Raw genomic sequence first — 20,316 nt, 5'->3', positions numbered from 1 at the left:
TAGCTGGTGATAAATTTTTTTTTTCCTAATATTGGAAAAACCTTGTTAATAATTATCTTTTATCCTGAAAATAATATTTATAAAGAAAGCAAAAATAAATCAAGTAGGTATAATCTACTTCCCTCTCAGCTGCAGTCAGCTTTCATATTTAGTTCAGTTTTGAAGATAACGGTAGGTCATTGCTCTATGCTCCCATAAATATTTCTCTATTACTTTACTAAAATGATGATGATGAATTTGATGATATAAATATTAGATATCTTTTAGTCGTATAATTGCTGTTAATAACATCCAATTTATTTATATAAATAGCTCTTTGCTGCTAAAACGAATCGGCTTGTTTGAATGGGGCCTTTTCACATTCAAAAGAATATTTGCTAAATATTTTGAACTTTATTTCGTTAGAAACTTAAGGAGATAAAAACTTAAGGAGATAAAGTTCAAAATATTTAATATATTTAATTTATTTAATATGTTTAATTTATTTAATATATTTAATTTATTTAATATATTTAATTTATTTAATATATTTAATTTATTTAATATATTTAATTTATTTAATATATTTAATTTATTTAATATATTTAATATATTTAATATATTTAATTTATTTAATATATTTAATTTATTTAATATATTTAATTTATTTAATTTATTTTTAGCGAATGTTTTTTAAGACTTAAGTTTTGTTTAAGAAGCAAAGCATAAAAATTTTATTGTTAGTAGGAAATTTCTCCTTTTACAAATACGTTTTTGTCGTTAAAAAATAAATAGGTTTTTGTTGTTAAAAAATAAATTTGGCGCCCAATTTCGGCGATCACGCTTTAGCGCATGATTTTTTCCATACAATCGTAAAACAAAACAGTCTTCTCTCGCACTTGATCCATTTAATCAACCCTAAGATGTCACCTTGTTTTATGCAGACTTATTCAAAAAAATGCCGTTTTTAAAGTAAAGGATTGGCAGATCCCAGATGTTGAGCCACCGAGACGTCAACTACGTTTAAAATCAAGTAAGAGTTAACCATAGGCTGTTTAACTCTTGTGGGAGGAGAGACAACGAAAGAAATTATAAACATATTCTTTAAGTTTCTTAGGTGGACACACAAGTACAATTGCATGAAAAATAACAGTCACACCATTAAAGTGTAAAAATGTCTTCTCAATGAAATGATAAAATGGTAACAGTTCAATTAATAAGGTATGCGATAGCTCTGTAATTGTTTTATGATTTTTTACAAACAAGTTACAAACAAGTTGATATCAGAGACAAACACTACTCAAAAGATAACTGGTAAGACATGTTTTAGAGAACCGTGACTAAGAGGTCGAAAAAAAAAACACTAAACAAACATAAAAACCATTGTCTATGCTTGAACATTGCCTGATTTCAGAAACAGCTGCGGACACAGAAGAACGGTTGAGAACGTCTAGGGAATTTCATAGAAAGATTTTATGAGAATATTGATAAAAGGATTTTTTGGGAAGATGTTATGGAAAAAATTGATACGGAGAATTTTTAGAGAGAATTTTTTAAAAGCGAGTTTGGGAAAGAGAGGAAAGAGATTTTTTAAAAAAAAAAAAAGAGGTAAAGAAAAAGAATTAAAGGGAAAATTTCAAAGAGAAGATTTTTAAAATGTATTATCACTTTCGTCGAAAGTGGGAAGAGAATGTTTTTGAGTGAGTTTTGATTGCATATTATTATCAGTATTTTTAAATACTTAAGAAATATACTTGAGTTAAATATTTGAGTGAAAGTGAAACGGGAAGGACCATTCGCAGATGCAATCATTATTTCATTTATATTTCGATTTAGGAATTATTGTACCGCTTCGATTTTTTCGAATTTCGATTTGGGAACTTTTAGATCGTTATGAACATGTATTAGGGTTTTGTTGTTAAGTTTTACGTAAAGCGTTAGAATTCAAGTAGACTGCCGTTATACGAATCATTTACAAATCACACCCAACCACACAACACTGAGGGCAACTCAATAACCCAATCATAAACACTCAAACACTCTTATATAACCAAACAAAGCATTAAAATAAACAACAGATTTTTTAGGCTAAACAAAACAAGTGTTTGTCAAACAGCTTAGGTACCAAGGATCCAGAAAGGTAGGGATCTACTGAAACATAGGCTCTCGTATGAACAAATAATTTTTTTTAGAAAGTTGGAATTTTCTTCAAAAATTTGACAATATGGTCTCACAAAACTCCATTCTTTTGTTAAAACTATTTTTCCGTAAAGATTAATAAATATCTTATGATAATTAGGAGCAATTTTAAATCAAGAGCGCGTACACAAGTTATGTAAAAAAACCCTGTGAAAAAAACAGTAAAAAGAAAAAATTCAGTTTTTCCCAAATATTGTTATAATTGAAAACTAAAACTTATTGATGAAATTAATAAAATGTGAGCAAATTTTTAAAAGGTACAATACGTTCGTCGTTCGGTTTCTGGTGCGTTGTAACGCTCTAAAAAATGAAAAAATTTGCGGAAATAACAATTGGACATCTAATACGAGTTATGTAAAATCCTAAAACAGGTCAGGACATTTCTATTGCGTCTGTTTTTAATTGCTACTTTTAAATTTTTGTACATTATCCATTCTCTCTTTTACATTTATGAAATAAATTACATATGCGTATTTCTTTTTAAAATGTTGGTATAATCAGTAATAAATAATTAAAAAAGAATTTGTTAATCTGTTCAAATGCAATTTAATGAAAGCTATCAATTTTTTAAGAAAATACGTGCGCGGCTAAGTATACTGGGACAACTGCACTATGTGTAAAGAGGAAGGGGGAAGGGGGAAGGGGGGGGGGTAATAGAACTTGGCATATCAAATGAATATTTTCTTGAAAGATTTTGAAATGTTTAAAGAATGATTGTTAAAAAAGAGATGTAAAAAACACGAGCTCAGTGAGTGACACGAGACCGTGCTTTCGATCAACAAATTTAAATTTGTCTTATGTTACTTATTTAAACACACACACCTATATGTACATATGCATATGTACTTAAATTCGCAACTTGAGTTGGGCCCATATAAAGAGAATTACTGAAAAAAAAATCTCATGATTTAAAATTCGATAGCATTTCAAATTTCGTGCTACAAAAATGTTTCAAAAATAACAATATTTACAAAAAAAAATTATTCACATTAAAAATTGAAATATTTAAAAACTTATAAAATTATGTTTTTAAACTTTTATTTACATTGAGAACGAAATATTAACATTTAAAAAGTGAAGTTATGACAGAAATCTGTAATATAAATGCAAATTATTTTTAAAACCTTAGTCCGAAAAATAATAGGAAAATATACTGAATACAGCCATTATTTGCAAAAAAACAAAAAAAAAACAAAAAACAAACCAGATGTAAAAACTTACACCATCCTTTATATTTAATTCGGAGCATGCGACTGAATAAAGCCGTCAATTGCCACAAAATCATACATGAAAATAATCTTTTCAACTTTTTATCTTTTAGTTCAAAGCATGTAATTCATTAAGTCGAAGAATACACTGAATACAACCGTCATTAGCAATAAAATCACACATGAAAATATTTACCCCAATCCTTCTTGAAGCGTAAACTTGGTCTAACCAGCTTTGGATAAACTCTTTTGATTTTTCATCAAGCTCTGAAAGTTGGTGCGGATAGCAACAACATAGCAATCCTTTAAGAATGTCGTCCGTTTGAGGGCTAAGAATAGCCTGAAACACACTTAGTTGTTTCGCTGAATAAAAGGTAAGCCTTTTATTTAGAAATCTGATTAACTTGCCAGGCGAACTCGTATCTCTCCATGGTGAATATAAGGCATTTGCCGGCCAAAATTCTGGGTAACTTTTCTCTGAGTAAGGATAATTGTACCTGACGATAATCTGCTTACCAGAATCCCAGATCTCTTTTAACGTTGAAGAAGCTCCATTTCCAGAATAAGGATAGAGCTTTCCTTTAAAGATTTCTTCAACATGTCTAGAAAATGTTTCATGCAGTTTTGGTGTAAACTCGTGAAATTCTTGGAGATCCACAACAACAACTTCCTTTGGGTAATTTTTAGTAAAATCAGCAATGACTTGAAGTAAGGAAAACATTTGAAATCCATAGCAACCATGAACGAAAAAAAAGTCATCTTTGTCGGTTAAATACCCAATACGCATATCGAAATACCGAACCCCTAATGAAAGCTGATATTCTATTGGATAGCGCTGGGTTACCGACCAGCCTATTAAGGTACTTTTAAAAATTTTCCCCATCACCTTAATACCTTTTGATTCGTCTAGACAAAAGTAATAGGAATTAAAAATTTGGTGAAAATAAATGTATTAGTGGTATTTGTTAGAAACCCACAAAGTTCAAGATTTGATAATATGAAACAAAAGACCTTGTGACAATCAATACAAACCTTAAAACAGCAATATATAAAGCATTTTTTACCAGGACATATCGGCGATTTTGGGTCTAAGTAAAATGCTCCGGCGTCATGAGAACCAGGAATAGCCAACTGGTTGAAAGGTATTTTGTTCGATATTTGTGACGGAAGGTCGGACATCCAGGTTGACATTTTGCCTTTTGAGAAATTATTATTTCCTAAAAATAAGCTTTTTTTAAAAAAAATAAGATAAAAACTTTAACCTTTTATAAACATTTTATAAACCGCTACAAACTTTTTACAACAAACTTTTATGATGTTTGATTAGATGTTTACAACTTTTTTAATGTATTAACTTTACAGGAAGGGACGGCTCCATTGCTTAGAGCTCTTTACTCACAAAAAGAGATTCATTCAAAATAGCTTTCATTTCATAAAATTATCAACAATTTTTTTACATTTAAAAAGTTTACAACTCATATAGCAGCATAAGATAAAAAATTTCGTACAAATTTCAGTTAAATAAATTATATTCATACAAGCACAGTTGCTTTGATAAACACTTTAAAGAGAATTTGAGTATTGTTAAAAATAATCTTTTTTACAATCAAATTAAAAAGATCATAATCGTCAAAAGTAGAATTATTCGACAACTTGGAATCACCATTTAGCAAGATAAACTGCGTTTCCAAGCCCCAAACCTTTGATTAGTTAAAAAATACTTTCTTGCATAACTCAATAATCTTAAATTGTCCAATGAACTGTATACAAGTTATTGATTCCTTGTTAAATTTATAAATAACTAAAATGTTAAATATAAACAAGGAAATATAAACCAAGGATTTACAATTAGAACTGTCATGTTTTCAACACTGCCATCGTAATAAGACCTGAAATTGAACATTTTGATGAGATCTTTTTACATTCATTAAAAACAAAATTTTTTTTCAAGTTTTTTAATTATCTTGATTTAATTTTTAATTTTAAACAAAAAACTAAATAAAAAAACAACAACTAAAATATTAAATAACTTAGATTATCTGATTTTAAAAGATTGTAAAAGATTTTTAAAATACAAGTCACAGATCACGACCTGAAAAACAGAATTAAAACAAATGATGCTCACCTAAAATATATGCAGCAATAAGTTTTTGGTTAATAGACATAAAAAGATAGTCAGGTATATTATTGTTAGTAACTCTGTCACCATATGTTGGTAGCATGAGGACAATAAGAGATGCAAATGTTATTAACATAACAGGTAAACTGGGAAGGGAGCGCTGAATAATAACAGAATCTAAAATATATTTGATAGAATTCATTTAGTAAAACACAAATTATAGATTCTTATTTTAAATTTGAAACTTTTGTATTTACCTCAGAATCTGCATAAAAATTTGTAATAAATATTAAATAAACTAAATACAAAATTTTACATAACCTCTCCTTCTTTCTAATGTTTTGCTCATCTCATACATGTTGGATCTCTTTTCTACTTGAACCTGTTAAGTACAAAATATGATAACTTATTTTTTATTTAATCTGCTACCCTTTGCCTTTTCCCATTTGAACATATGAAGTTATTCAAATATGCTTTTTAAATAGAAACTTTTTTTTAATTTTTTTAAAACAGAACTTTAAAAGAAGAAACTTAAAAAATAATCTTACAGTAGGTTCTTTACTCTCAGAACATTGTAAAACAGCCATGATGTCTTTTTTACCCAACAACTTTTCAAATCCATATTGATATAAATGGATTCTGAATTTGTCTTCCCTTTTAGCAGCACTCAGTATGTCTGTCGCACGCACAACTCTAAATTGAAGCTACATACTAAGAGGAAACACTTCAAAAAAATTTTTTGCATACAACAAAATAATTTTTTAACCATTTAAACTCTTTCAAGAGTTACGAAAAAAAAATTTACAAAATCAAAAACTTACATATCAACACAGCATTTCTGTTTTATTACACCTTCAGACTCAACAACATTATACTTTGTTGGGTTGTTACACAAAACTAAAAACAAAAACTCATTTTTATTCTATTTAAATACTATACATTTGAATGTTACTTGCTAATATAAATAAATAAAAAGTCAAATACATAACATGGAATTCATGAAAATAGTAAGCTTAGTGAGCAATGCAAGTGTTTTAAAACAAAAATAAGAACCAAATAAAATGATCAGAAAAATCAAAACAAACTTTCACTAATGTGGCTACTTTATAAAATTTTGGTTTGTTTATTCTCGATTGTGTTAAAAACAAGAGCTGACCACAACAGCTGGTTCTGATTTTTAGCCAAAATTAAATTTACCCAGAATTGAGGTTTTGCATTTTTTTAAATACTATTTTCTATAAATCTTAATTTTTTCAAAGTAACTTTTCACTAAAATAATTACTTTTCAAAGTAATTTTTTACTAAAATAAATTAATTTACATATTGAAAGAGTGTAAAATATTGTTTTAAAAAATTCAAATTTTCTAGACAATCCTGCATAATTAGCCTGCATAATTAACCATGAAGTATATTTACTCACTTAATTACAATATTGTACAATAATTTTAATTTACGCTTTTTACTTAAGTTTCAAAATTATTAAAATTATAAAAAAACTGTATTTTGTAATCTTTTGAAAAACAATTTTAACAAAACAGGTTTTAGTTGTTTCCATTCTATGATTTTAACAAAAAGACAAATGCAATGAAAGAAGAAGAACAAAGTCTTAATGCTGAAAAACAATGAATTCCATAAAAAAGGCTGACTCAGAATAACATGAAAAAAGATCTGGGAAAGACAAAAGAAATACAGAAAGGGCATTTCAGTTACATTAGTGGGATCTTACATTATTTAAATAATTATTTACATTACAACTACATACAGCAACCAAACCAACCTGAATTCATAGTTTAAAATGTTTAAGATAAATTTCATTCCAGAGGAAATTATTATTTATAAAGATTTCAGTGAAAACTCTTGATTTTGAATATAATAATCATTTGAGGCAAGAGTGCAACTGCATTTTTTTTTTTTTGATGGTAAACTGGAGTATACTAAACTTGTCTTATGTTTTTAGAGTATTTTTCTCATGATAAAAATTTTCTTTTATAACCAGGTAATATTACCAAAAAAAAAGTCTTTTTTTTCAACTTTATACAATTAGTTTTTATTTATAAGTAAAGCAAATCCTGAAAGGTTCAGCTTTACACCTCTTTGTAATCAAGTTTTATGATTATTTAAAGACTCAAGATGTATCCAAACATATGTGGATTTTGATTAAAACTTGATTGAAGAGGTACACATATTTCTTTAATATCTTCCTTAAGCCTTTTTGAAATTAAGTAGAGCCAAACCCTGTAATCAACAAATCATTAAGAACCTAACTTGCTGAAAATGAAGATTTTAATTTTTCTGGGAAACTTAAAAAAAAATCCCAAATTTGAGTAACAAAAAACATAAGACCACTTGTCTGAACTACCCCATTCTCTATTCTGGTAGTTACCATGGAGAACCAAATCACTTGAAAACCTGGTGTCATTTTAGTATATCAATATGATCAAAACAAAATTATAAAAAAATTAACTATTTTTAAATTTTTGAATTATAATATCCATAGGAGACTCTAAAATACAGAAAATAATAAATATTCTGAAGTAGAGTTCTGAAATCTAAATTTATCAAATTTTTTATTGTACATTAAAATTCTAAAGTGCAGGAGTATATAGTACTTTTTAGGTTTAGGTTATTTAAAGAAAGACCTTGTATGCCAGGTTAAATTCTAAAATCAATGGAAAAGTTTTAATTCACACAAAAATTTGTTGCTGCAGTGCTCTTTTTTGGCTTTGATTCTGTTGATAAAATTTATAACTTTTTTCAAACAAGATTTCTACAACAAAACCAAATACCAAAGATTCTGATACAGATAACTTGATAAACCATCCATGAATAAATATGCTTGATGTTGATAAAATGATTTCTTATTCATATTTATTAAATATATGAAAATATACATACTCAGAAAAACACAATATAATTGTAATAATAATATCGTTATCATTATAATATTACCATTATCAGTATCATATCATTATCAGTATCATCATCACCATTATTATTATTATTATTATTATTATTATTATTATTATTATTATTATTATTATTATTATTATTATTATTATTATTATTATTATTATTATTATTATTATTATTATTATTATTATTATTATTATTATTATTATTATTATTATTATTATTATTATTATTATTATTATTATTATTATTATTATTATTATTATTATTATTATTATTATTATTATTATTATTATTATTATTATTATTATTATTATTATTATTACTATCATTATAATTGTTATTATTATTATCATTATTATTATTATTATCATTATTATCATTATCATTTTTATTATTATTATTGTTATTGTTATTATTACTATTATATAAAGAAAAAAAAAGAAAAAAGAAAATTTGTAACAATATAGTACAATACAATAACCTCTAAACTGCAGTGTAAATTCATATGGATTGTATAAAGTTAGAACTTGTTTGTGCGATGACTGATTGTCTGAGAAGAAATTAAGGGTTTCTGGAAACACAAATACTGGTAATTTGCCAACACTTTCTTCTTTAGAATTCATTAAGTCTAAATATTATCATCATTATAATTGTTAATAAAAATTCTAAAATCATCATAATTTTGAATAACTAGCTACTACCAAGGCTTGTTAGTGGTTATCGATATAACTACTAACAACTCTTGGTAGTAGTTATTCAAAAAAAGGTAAAATTACCATCAAATATTTTTTTCCTAAAAATCCTAAAAACAAATAAACAATAGATAATGTCAGCTACTATTTATGATATTTTATTAGCTTTGTCACTGGCGAGAAGAGTTGTTATATAAACATCAAGTGTTATAGTTATTACACAAGATACACTCAAACTATTTCCGACTAATTCCGTAAAATACATTGACGAAACCTACGATACCATAAAAATAAGTAATAAACAAAACCAATACGGAATCTTGAAGTCGTCTTAATTCAACTTGATAATTATCGCGTTAGCAATATTTTAGCCAAAAAAGCGTTCAAGATTAATTAGGGAATTTTAAAAATTACTACAAATATAATTTTAGTTAAAGCTGTGATTGGTTGTTTTAGTTTTATTGTTAGATTTAAAATGCTTGATAAAAGTATAGTATACTCAATAAACTTTTTAATTCCTTTTAAATTTAGTAGCCAATATATTAATTAAAAAATATATTAATTAAAAGATAAATGATCTTTATATAACTTAAAGAATACACTTCAAAAAATAAAAAACGGAGGAAAAATATTCAATAAAATATACCCAATATTCTTTTTTTTGTTGTTGTTTTTTTAACAATTTTGATTTTAAACCCTCATAAATTTAAATCATAAATCATATTAAGGTTTAAGCTTTATCAAGACTCAATATCAACTCTATAAACACGATTGTAAACGTATCTATGATTATAATCATAAGATTATATTATGATTATGATACTGAATATAATTACGAGATTTTATTTGATTTAAATACCGATTCAAAACTATTCTGCTAATCAGTTGGCAAAAGAAACACAAAAACACAGAGAAGAAAAAAAAAATCAGTTGCATTTTATAAATTATAAACTTTTTTGATCATACTCACAAGGCTTTGTACCTAAAAAAACCAAAAAAACAAACAATGGTAAAACCATCTCCAAGCTTATTAAGCAATTATTTTAAAATGATGAAAATTGAACTTGTCTCACTTTAAAAGCTATTGCTTTTTGTATACAAGTTTGCCATAAAATTTAAAGTTGCTAAACTATTATAACATTTTTGATATCTTCATAAGACAAATAAAAAAATTAGGAATTTTAAAAATTAAGAATTGTTTTGATCCAAGTTTTAGAATTTAAAAAAATATTTCTTTGCAATTTGTAGAATTTCGGAATAAAAATTTGCCAACCTCTACCCCCAGTGATGTTTAAGTTCTAAATATAATTTCTATTTCCGTTTTTATTCCGTTCTTCTTGCATTGATTTAGCTTCTAATTTTGATTTTACTTATAAAATAATTCCTATTTCAATTCTGATGAAATTAATTTCAGTTCAGTTCTTATGATTTCAATAATTTTACTTCTAATTTCAGTTACAAATTCAATTCATATTTTACTTCTATCAAATTTTACAGCAATTAGTTGCCCTAAACGTCAATTTTTTTTTGAAAAGATTAAAGTATATTGTAATTAAAAAAAAAAACCTAAGAGCCTTTCAGGGCCTAAAAAAAAAAAAAAAGGTTGCCAACTTACCCCACCCTGGGAAAAGTTGGCGCAAACTATAAAAATGGTTATTAACTTATTAGTGAGTAAAAATTTATATAACTTTTTTTTTTTAATATCAAGAAAAATATTTAAACAATTTCTTAACTTAATATTAAAAAATCTAAATAAGCATATATTAAATAAGCATATTTTAAATAAGCAGACAAAAAGTCATTAAAATAGTTATTCAATAATTCAATTGAATTACAATAAGACTTTTTGAAGTTCAAAGAAAATATCTGGTTGAATTATAATTACAAGTTTTTGTTCAGTTTCATAAAAATTTTCATCTCTAATAATTTTTTCATTCGATTGCGGCGACCAACAATTAAAATTCCACAAAGTAGAAAAAATCCTTTCTGCATACATCTGTGATGCTGTGACGGACAACAAATCTTCAGCCAAAATTACAATCTCGCTATACTTGCTTTTGCTTTGTTTCCAAAAGAGCAGGCTTTCACTTGGCAGCGCATCATCACCGCTTATGTTTGCCAAACATCTGGCATGCAACAGTGACATTGTCTTGGTTATTAATTTTTTCTTCTTTTGAAAAGATTTTTTTTGACAAGAACTTAAAGCGCTCTATGGCAGCAGATTCACATGCAGATCCATTTGACTCAACAGCAGCTTGTAATTCTGGCTCTACTCCACTAGCACTTGTTATATACATCTTTGCTGCATGGAGCAAGGTGCCCATTTCTGGTGTGAGGATAAAGACAGCAACTGTTGGATCTAACAAAGATGCAGCAGACGGAAAAGGATTAAACGTATCTGAGTCCGGCTGCAGAATTGATTGAAACTATCGACATAGATTTTAAAAAGAAGATTCACTATCAAAGACTTGTTAGTAGGATATTCTCGTAGATGGCATTCCAAATTAAGTACAGATGGTAAAACCTGTGAAAGAGACTGGGCATTGATCTGAAGTACATTTTGTTTGTACTGCGAAGGGTTCCAAAAGTGGGGAAATGTTTTGAAGACGAACCCATTCAGTTGCTTTGAATGTGTCAATTCCTAAATTTAAGTAAACCATCTGAAATTAAAGTTTAATAATAACAATTAGAATAACTAATAATTGTCATTGTTTTACGTCCATTTTTTCATGCTGTTTTGATGTGATTTAAAAGACAGGATATAGTCTTTCCGTGTTATTGGTAAATTTAAACTAAAGACTATAAATCCTGTCTTGTTTTTTAATGATAACGACTAATGAACTTCCTACAAATTATTACCATTTTTATTTTCTTAGTTTAAATAAGGTAATGCACAATTTTGTAAATTTAAAAAAACTCTGAAAATAATTTATATACACTAATAATATAAATAATAATAATATGTACTGATTTCTGTTAGAACTTCATTCACCGATGTCTTTATTTTCAACAGCCGGTCAATCATCTGATATGTACTGTTCCATCTTGTAGTGCAGTAAGTTATCACAGACTTCCCATACTTGTCTATGAGTTTCTCAATTACCACACTTGATTTCTTAATTTTTCATTTCAAACTTGTCTTGTTTTTAAGATGGTTGCACTATAATATTCATAAATTGGTTTTATGAGAAGCTGGAGTGTGTGAGTCATACAGGGCATTCGAAAATATGGAATATGATCTGGCAGGGATAAATCAGTTTGTTATGACTGAGACTGGATCCATTCTTCATCAGTTTCATGTTCAAACTTGTCAGATTCAAACTCGTAAGATTCAGATTCTTCAGATTTCTTGGCTGCATGCACTTCCTGTAATAGCCTGATGGCTTTAAACATATTAGATCCGTTGTCTGAAATAATCAACATAACTTGATCTTCTCTAATACCTTATTGGTCAAGACATTTCTTTAAAAATTCGGCAAGCATCTCACCCGTGTGGGGATGTTGGAATTCCATCAAATTTAGGAAAGCATTTCATGATTTTCCAAGGAACCATGCCGTGAGAGACACTTCTTTGTCCAACCATCAAGAGAAATTGTTACTCTGCGTGTACGAATATCAAGTTCTGCAACTCTTTCAGTTGTGCAGATTGTAGAAAAAAACCTTCATTAATCCGTTTGTTCAGTGTTGCAGACCCTGCATTGTAAGATTTAAATCAGTTAAAATATATTGCATATCAGTGAGTGTTATTAGTTACTATAGTATTTAATTAATGATACTGTAATTAAAGGTAAGCATTTGTTTAAATGTTTAGCATTGAATGAATTTAAAACAATAATTTAAAAGCTTAGTTGTATTAATTATTAGCTAACAATTTTAATTTTGGGTCAAGTGTTTTTATCATCTTTTATAACGACGGCTGATCAAGCAATGCTGTTGGGAAGCTGGTAATAACAGCCATTTCAATCACGCTATCCTGACGCACTACTCACTTGATTTCGTTGATGACTCGGTGATTCGGTGTTCAAAGCACTCTCCTATTGTCTGGGTCTTTGTCTTCCAACCATTTCGGGAAGATATAGAATTGATTTCATCAATTTTACGTTTAAATTAATATTTTTTTTGCATTTCGTATTCTCTGATTATGCACTACCAAGTTACTGGAATTTTTTCCGGGGAAAGTTTTGCCACACGCGCCCTCATTATTCTTGTCCTGTACTAGACATGTGGATTTGTCGGTTTTTACAACATAATTGAGGAACTTTCATACAGAACTGTCACGTTTCCTACCAGCCAACAACCTTGATAAACTCATTATTCTGTTATTGATTGATTTTCAACTCTTAAAAATCTTTAGATATTTAAATTATTTTATAACAAAAGATTGAACGTAATGAATTTATATTTAACGTAATGACAAACACGTGACCAGTTCTGTGGTCCAATAATACATTAAAAATAACTTTATAATTCTTCATTAGTTATTTCTAATATCATCGCTCTGGTCAAACGTGTATCAACATTAAAGCAAGAATGTAAAATTTGTAAATTAATTGTTAAAAAAAGAAGAAGAAAAATAACCATTAAATTAAATTTTTTCTAATATTCAATAATTTTCGTTCGGTAATTATTCCTAATTCTATTCCTATTTTTCTTTCTGATGCTGATATTCGATTCTATTTCAGTTTTCATTCTTCAAATAATTCCTAATTTCAGTTTTTATTCACATTAACGAAATCAATTATTTTTGTTTTTAATTTTACTTCACGTTAATAAAAATATCACTGCTACCCCCTTTCATGCCTTATTGTTTACTTCGAAATACGATTGCTAAGTTTATATTGCCGAACAATACAAATTTTACGAAAGATGTCAAAAAGAGGGAAAAACTTTGTCTGAGTTCATGACAAGTTTACGGAAACTAACGGAAAAACTGCGTATTTAACAATCCCTTAACTCAAACGTTGCAGGATATATAAGATTGGGTCAAATATTCATTAAAGGAATGTTTGTTTCATTTACAAATAATCGTTTAACGAATATTTGTTCATATTTCTATAATACTTTTGTACAAAAAATCATTTAACAGCAAAAAAAAAAAATTCGTAAAGCATGTACTTTTTATAAATATATTTGTTAGGCGGCTTGTTATTTGATAATATTGAATACACTTACTTTTTTGGCTAAATTTATTGCTACTTTTTTGCCACTTTGTGTACAACTTTTTATGTTTAAATTTTCTTGCTAGAAAATTACAAATTAATAGGATATTGATTAATTAATTGAGTAAGTTTGGTAGATTTAGTCAAGCCCATCGCCAATTTCAAAGCTATCCTAATGATAGAGTTTTTTTATCTCCTAATTATTTACCTACTTATTGGTTTAAATTTTTATCGCTGTAAAATTAAAATAAGGAGGGTTTTGGTCACCAAATTTACCAAAATTACTAAATTTTATTGTTATATGTCATTTTTTTGTTATCATTGGTATTTTTATTATTATCATTTTTGTTAGTAATTTTATTTTTATAGTTTATATTCATCACTATCTTCATATCCAGGCCAAAAAAAGCTAGGAAGAGTCTTCAACTCTTTCATGTTTCCCTTCATGTAGACCAACATTTCAATGTTGTCAATGCTGAGATTAGTTCTTCGTCCTAACACTATATTTCGCTGATGGCTAATAATGCTGAGATGCGCAAGAACTTCCTTGCCAGCCTGCTTAGAAGTAGGACTTCTTACGGTTGATCTTTCAATATTCGAGAATATCTGAGTCAAATCTCGTAAGAATTGAAAATTGATTTCCTGATTGTGGTAAAAGTATTATTGCGTATTCTATGTAAGCACCGCACCTTTGCATCGCCGTACTTCGTAGAACTTCGTCGAAATACTTCGTAAACTCTGAAAAACTTCATAAAACTTCGTAATTACGAAGTTCTTAATTTCCAAATTTTTTCGAAGCTTCATAATTACGAAGTTCCAAATTTGCGAATATTTGTATCACCTTCGTAAAAACGAAATCCCGAAAAAAAGAGAATTTCGCATCGCCTTTATAAAACTTCGTGTGCAAAGGTACCGTGTTGAAATCTGTCACATTTTGATCAAGTCTTTTCTTAAGATTGTTAATTTAAGTATTAAAAAACGATTGTTTATTGGAAGATTTAATATAGTTTATTACAAAAAATAACTCCCTTGACACATTTAAATTGTTAATAAGTTAACTGTGTCAAGGGAATTTTAATTTCAATTATTCGATCTCATTGTCACTACTGATGTTATTTTCAATTTTTCATTATTTTCATTTATCAGGTAAGCACTGCTATATACAATATTTAAACTTAAACCAATATTTTCGTACAAGATTACTTTTTCGTTCGAACGAATACTTTTTCGTTCAAACGAATAATATTTGTTCAAGCTTATATTCGTTCGAAGAATACACGAACTAACGAATACTTTTTTCAAATATTCTTTAACGAATACCGGTACGCCCATATTCCTTTAACGAATGTTCGTTCCTGACTAATATGTATACGTGTTTAGTTTGCGAAATCCTAATCTTAGGATGATGATCTTTGCTGAAACAAATCTCGACTTGCAAAAACCAGTTTCCATTGTTTAGAAAAGATGGGCAACCAAAGTTGGATCATCACAAACTCACAAAATTTTAAAATTAAAACGGCAAGCTTCAGCAACAATTTCACAAACATTCGATTCTCCACCACGGAGATTATCGATTCAACTCGTTTAACGTTTAACCCATTATTAAATTCAAGCTGACGTTGTGCAGTTATTGCAATACCAAAGATCATTTCGTTACCTTAAAGTAGGAACACACCAGCTCGATTTTCGATCAATTTTTATAATAGAGAATAAAACCACTCAGTATAATAGAGATAATAGAGATGGTACGTTCTTACTTTGAAGCGACGGTTTAGTTTAAGCAAGCGTAAACCAAATATTATTTTGATTTCACTGCAAAGTAACCGGGTGAACTGTATTTTGAAAATGGACTTTTTTTTTATCCATTTTGCAAAAACATACTTTATTATCAATCAAGCTCTAATGGACGAGCAGAGAGACTTACAAAAACAATGAGGAGAGAATTAAGCGCATTGAAAATAGGTATGGGAGACAGCGAAGGAAAACTTAAAGGTGTCCAGAAAGGGGTATTTTTGTTTTTTTGAATTTACTGAGAAACACTTGGGGTCATAGGTGGGTGGGCGTGCAATACTAATTAGCTCAATTCATGGAAATTTTGTAGCGAAGGATCCGTTCACCGGTCAACAGCGTGCATTTTGTATCCGAGCATAATATAAGAACAATACTTCAATCATTACTGCACAGCCTTTGTTTTAAATAATGAATTTGTTCAATAGAATACAGCTTCTAATACTGTATTCTATTGAACAAGTTTATTACTTTGTAACTACTTCGGTTACATTTTTATAAAAAATACATTTTTTTATTCATTTCAGCTGTTCGATTATCAGTGCTGTCAAGAATTAGAGTTTTGTAATAAATAGCCCCCTTAACAAATTACTCTATGTAAAATACTCAATAAGTTGAATATTTTACATAAATTAAGGGGGCTAATTTGTAAAGAAACCGTAAAATCCTCTGTCGATCTTCCCCCACTGCTCCCATTGGGCTTAACATCTCGTTCCATCACTGCAATAGTTATCATGTGAAAAAAAATTAAGAAATCAAATTTATTTTACAAAAGATAAGAAAATAAATGTAGATTTAAAATACATTTTGAAAATTATCATTAAACAAAGGTATGCTAATATTGTCATTAAACTGCGTAATAGAACAGTATATTCGACCCCGCCAGCCATCTCAGAATTTTTTCAACTGAATTTCCATAATTTTTAGGGAGTTAGTTGGCTTAGCTGAAAATTTTTCATTACAGATGTCTTTTTCGGTTTTTAAATATCTTAGCGAATATTTTTAAACAGAGTTTCTCAAATATTTTTGCGTAAAACGAGGTCCTAATAAATCATTTGGATACTTAGTTTAAATAAAATGCATCATTACGTCAGATAATTCTACCGTATTCATCAAAGGTTTATGGGATTCCCTACAAACTTTGCGTAGTTTCTGCCTCTAGGTATTTATATTTTTAACAAGGGCGTCCGCTCTCATAAAATAATCGAAGAAATTACACACCTTTTTCAGTTACGCAATTTCTTATTTCAGTGGCAGATACAACATCAAACGCCAAGTTCAAAACTGGTGATGCACGATGAAAATATAAGTTCAAAACTGGTGATGCACAATGAAAATATAACTTTAAAAGTTGAATAAGTAGATAAGTTTAATTTTTTCCAAGCAATTATAAAAAAACCACCACTTAAAATATTTAAAATAAGTCAAAATCTAATTAAAAAAAAACAAAAAAAAACTGCATCTAATATAACCTCTTTCTGACCGATTACAATTTGTAATCGGTCAGGATTATAATTTGTAATACAAATTTACTTGTTAACGAGAAAGGGGGTTTGTAGTCAAACTAAACAAGTAAGTTTACTCTATTGTAGGGAAGTTAGTAGAATTATTTTTGGGGAAGCTTTACCCCCTACCCCCTGCCCCAGTAAGCCACAGAAAAATAAGTTCACAAGACATTAAAAGTAAACATTGAGATCTCTTTTTCCTTAACCATGATTGCATATTAAAAACTTGAATGGGAAGATACCAGAATAATTCCTTTTTTATTTGAAAAAAAAAAAATTGATGCGATAACTCAGGAATCTTTATAGAACCTTATTACTTCTTTCCGTAACCTAAAACAGTAACTTAGGCATTACTTAGGCCCTAAACAGTCAATTGGGCTTTAAATCTCTTTTCTGTTGCACGTGTATTTACACGTGTAAATAATGATTAATTTACTGTGGTTACCAGGAAATAATTTTTACAAAATCTCTTATAGATGCAAGTAATTAAGGTGGTAGACTGCTAAAAAACATTGAAAAAAGTAGTTTTTCAAAAGTTGATTAGTTAAAAACTTTAACTATTGCTGTTTTTAAAAACATACATATTATTTTACAAAAAAACATAAAAAGGCCTAAAAAAACAGTTTAAACTTAGTAGGGTGATTTTGCTTCCCCTAGCAACGCTCATAGCAACGTCAAAATAAGGCAATTTTAACTAAATTTTACAAAATCTAAGCACTCAAACCAATAGCTACTTCTTTGTTTTTTGTTTTTCTATGTTTAAATGACATGGTGTGAAAGAACAACGTTGTTGAATTGGTTTATTACTATATATTAACTCGATAAAAGTGCATACTATCAACATGGGTTCTGCAGAAAGAAGAAATAAGTCTAAAAGCAAAAAACGTAAATGTTATAGATTACTTGCGAATAAAATTCACTTGACTTCTGAATATACTACTTCAAGTTCAAATAATACATCAAATAATACATCTCTAACAAATACTTCTTCAAGCAAATCAGCATCTGCTGAAAAGTTAAATTTACCTACTTCTGATACTCCAAGTATTAGTCAAGATAGTAATCCTGAATGTTACATTATATTTAATTCTGATGTCTTGAGTTCAATTTTAAATCTTGTTGGTTCTTGTCCAAAATGCCAATCTTTAATAAAATTGAATAATGATTTATCAAGAAAGAAAGGATTTTCACATCAACTTGTTTTGTCTTGCACTGCAAAAAAATGTCAATGGCAAAATGAGTTTTTTACCTCAAAAAAAAATTGAAAAAAACAGTGATAATGAAACACAAGGCATGAAATTGTTTGACATTAATATCAGAATGTGTGTAGCTTTCAGAGAAATTGGAAAAGGTTATGCTGCAATGGAAAGTTTTTGTAACATAATAAACAGTCCACCACCAATGCAAAAAAAAACATACAATAACATTGTCTATAAATTGCATTCGTCTTATATCAAAGTTGCCCAAGATTCAATGAAGCGAGCAGCTGCACAAGCACAACGTACAAGTGAGTCTACTATTGGTGACCCTGATATAAAAAATGTTACTGTAAGTGTTGATGGAATGTGGCAGCGACGCGGTTTTTCCTCGCTGAACGGTGTTGTTACAGCTATTAGTAATGGGAAGTGTGTTGACACTCAAACTCTCATAAAGGATTGTAAAAGTTGCCAATATTGGCAGAGAAACAAAGATATACCAGGATACAATGACTGGGTAGAATCACATATTTGCCCAATTAATCACAAAGGTAGTGCAGGTGCAATGGAAGCTATTGGGGCATTGCAAATATTTAAACGATCAACTGTTTTTAACAAACTGCGTTATACAAAATACTGTGGTGATGGTGACAGTAAGTCTTACCAAAATATAGAAAGTAATAATGTTTACCCAGGGTATAAAATTGAAAAAAGTGAATGTGTCAGTCATGTTCAAAAAAGAGTTGGGTCTCGTTTACGCTCTCTTAAAGTATTGTACAAGGGAAAAGTTTTAAAAGATAATAAAAGACTTACTGGAAAAGGAAGGATGACAGATAAAAACATTAATACATTGCAAAACTATTATGGAATGAGTATACGACAAAACAAAGGGAATTTGTATGGCATGAAAAAATCCATAGCAGGACTAATTCATCACTGTTCTGAAAGCAGCAGCGATGAAGAACGCCATAAGTATTGTCCTCGTACTAGCGATTCGTGGTGTAAATATCAAAGGGACAAGATTAATCAAACTTTGACTTATAAAAACAGTATAAACATTCCAGAAGCTGTTTGTGAAATTATAAAACCTATTTTTTCACACAAAGATCTTGGTGCAAACAAGTTATTAAAAAGATGTCTTGATGGAGAAACACAGAATGCAAATGAATCGCTCAATAATGTAATTTGGACAAAATGCCCAAAAAATGTGTACGTGGGTAGGTCAACACTTGAAATTAGTGTTGCATCTGCTGTCATACAGTTTAATGATGGTAAAACTGGTATGATAGATGTTCTTCACAGTTTAGGAATTTTACCAGGACATTTTACTAAAAACGGTTTTCAAAATAGTGATGTGCTATGTGAAAAGCTTATGGACATAAAATCATCTGAAAAGTTTAAAAAACAAAGAAAAAAGCTTAGAGCAACAAGGAAGGGGTTTGATGATAAGCACAATGATGAAGAAGGAACATTATATGAAAAGGGGGGGGGGTTTTAACCTGTTTTCAAGTGTTAATATATTTGTATTTTCAAAATATAAAGTTTTATTTGCATTTTT

General features: G+C 28.5%; 3 protein-coding genes across 4 annotated transcripts; 1 reads left to right on the top strand and 2 right to left on the bottom strand.

The window, feature by feature from the left end:
* Window positions 1-3,085: 3,085 nt before the first annotated feature.
* LOC149881653 (PI-PLC X domain-containing protein 2-like) lies at window positions 3,086-4,699 on the bottom strand. 2 transcript variants are annotated; one of them, XM_090066499.1, is made up of 2 exons: window positions 4,451-4,699; window positions 3,086-4,292 (listed from the first exon to the last, which is right to left on the bottom strand). In XM_090066499.1, the coding sequence occupies exons 1-2, from the start codon at window positions 4,575-4,577 to the stop codon at window positions 3,496-3,498; spliced, it is 924 nt and encodes a 307-aa protein (XP_089922625.1). In that variant the 5' UTR covers window positions 4,578-4,699; the 3' UTR covers window positions 3,086-3,495. The 2 variants fall into 2 exon arrangements, with proteins under 2 accessions (XP_089922625.1, XP_089922626.1); XM_090066500.1 differs by having other exon boundaries at window positions 3,305-4,292; window positions 4,419-4,608.
* Window positions 4,700-4,798: 99 nt separating this feature from the next.
* Window positions 4,799-9,109, bottom strand: LOC149881652 (motile sperm domain-containing protein 1-like). Its single transcript, XM_090066502.1, has 6 exons — window positions 8,900-9,109; window positions 6,327-6,402; window positions 6,054-6,198; window positions 5,827-5,887; window positions 5,512-5,682; window positions 4,799-5,275 (listed from the first exon to the last, which is right to left on the bottom strand). The coding sequence occupies exons 1-6, from the start codon at window positions 9,039-9,041 to the stop codon at window positions 5,244-5,246; spliced, it is 627 nt and encodes a 208-aa protein (XP_089922628.1). The 5' UTR covers window positions 9,042-9,109; the 3' UTR covers window positions 4,799-5,243.
* Window positions 9,110-18,719: 9,610 nt separating this feature from the next.
* LOC149881651 (uncharacterized) lies at window positions 18,720-20,316 on the top strand. The gene has a single exon (XM_090067581.1). It carries the CDS (start codon window positions 18,724-18,726, stop codon window positions 20,254-20,256), a length of 1,533 nt encoding a protein of 510 aa, XP_089923707.1. The 5' UTR covers window positions 18,720-18,723; the 3' UTR covers window positions 20,257-20,316.

This window comes from Hydra viridissima, unplaced genomic scaffold (assembly GCF_058129835.1).
Source record: "Hydra viridissima isolate aposymbiotic clone 2 unplaced genomic scaffold, HvirCarnegie_v1 scaffold_11, whole genome shotgun sequence".
NCBI classification, from domain to species: Eukaryota; Metazoa; Cnidaria; class Hydrozoa; order Anthoathecata; family Hydridae; genus Hydra; species Hydra viridissima.
This window is presented reverse-complemented; position numbering and strand designations above follow the sequence as displayed.

Coding starts and splice junctions, on each gene's coding strand:
- LOC149881653 (XM_090066499.1), bottom strand. CDS start 4,577: ATGTCAACCTGGATGTCCGACCTTCCGTCACAAATATCGAACAAAATA. Junction 4,293..4,450: donor AAAATCGCCGATATGTCCTG/GTAAAAAATGCT, acceptor ACTTTTGTCTAG/ACGAATCAAAAGGTATTAAG.
- LOC149881652 (XM_090066502.1), bottom strand. CDS start 9,041: ATGAATTCTAAAGAAGAAAGTGTTGGCAAATTACCAGTATTTGTGTTT. Junction 6,199..6,326: donor CAGAAATGCTGTGTTGATAT/GTAAGTTTTTGA, acceptor GCTTCAATTTAG/AGTTGTGCGTGCGACAGACA. Junction 5,683..5,826: donor AACATTAGAAAGAAGGAGAG/GTTATGTAAAAT, acceptor AATATATTTTAG/ATTCTGTTATTATTCAGCGC.
- LOC149881651 (XM_090067581.1), top strand. CDS start 18,724: ATGATTTATCAAGAAAGAAAGGATTTTCACATCAACTTGTTTTGTCTT.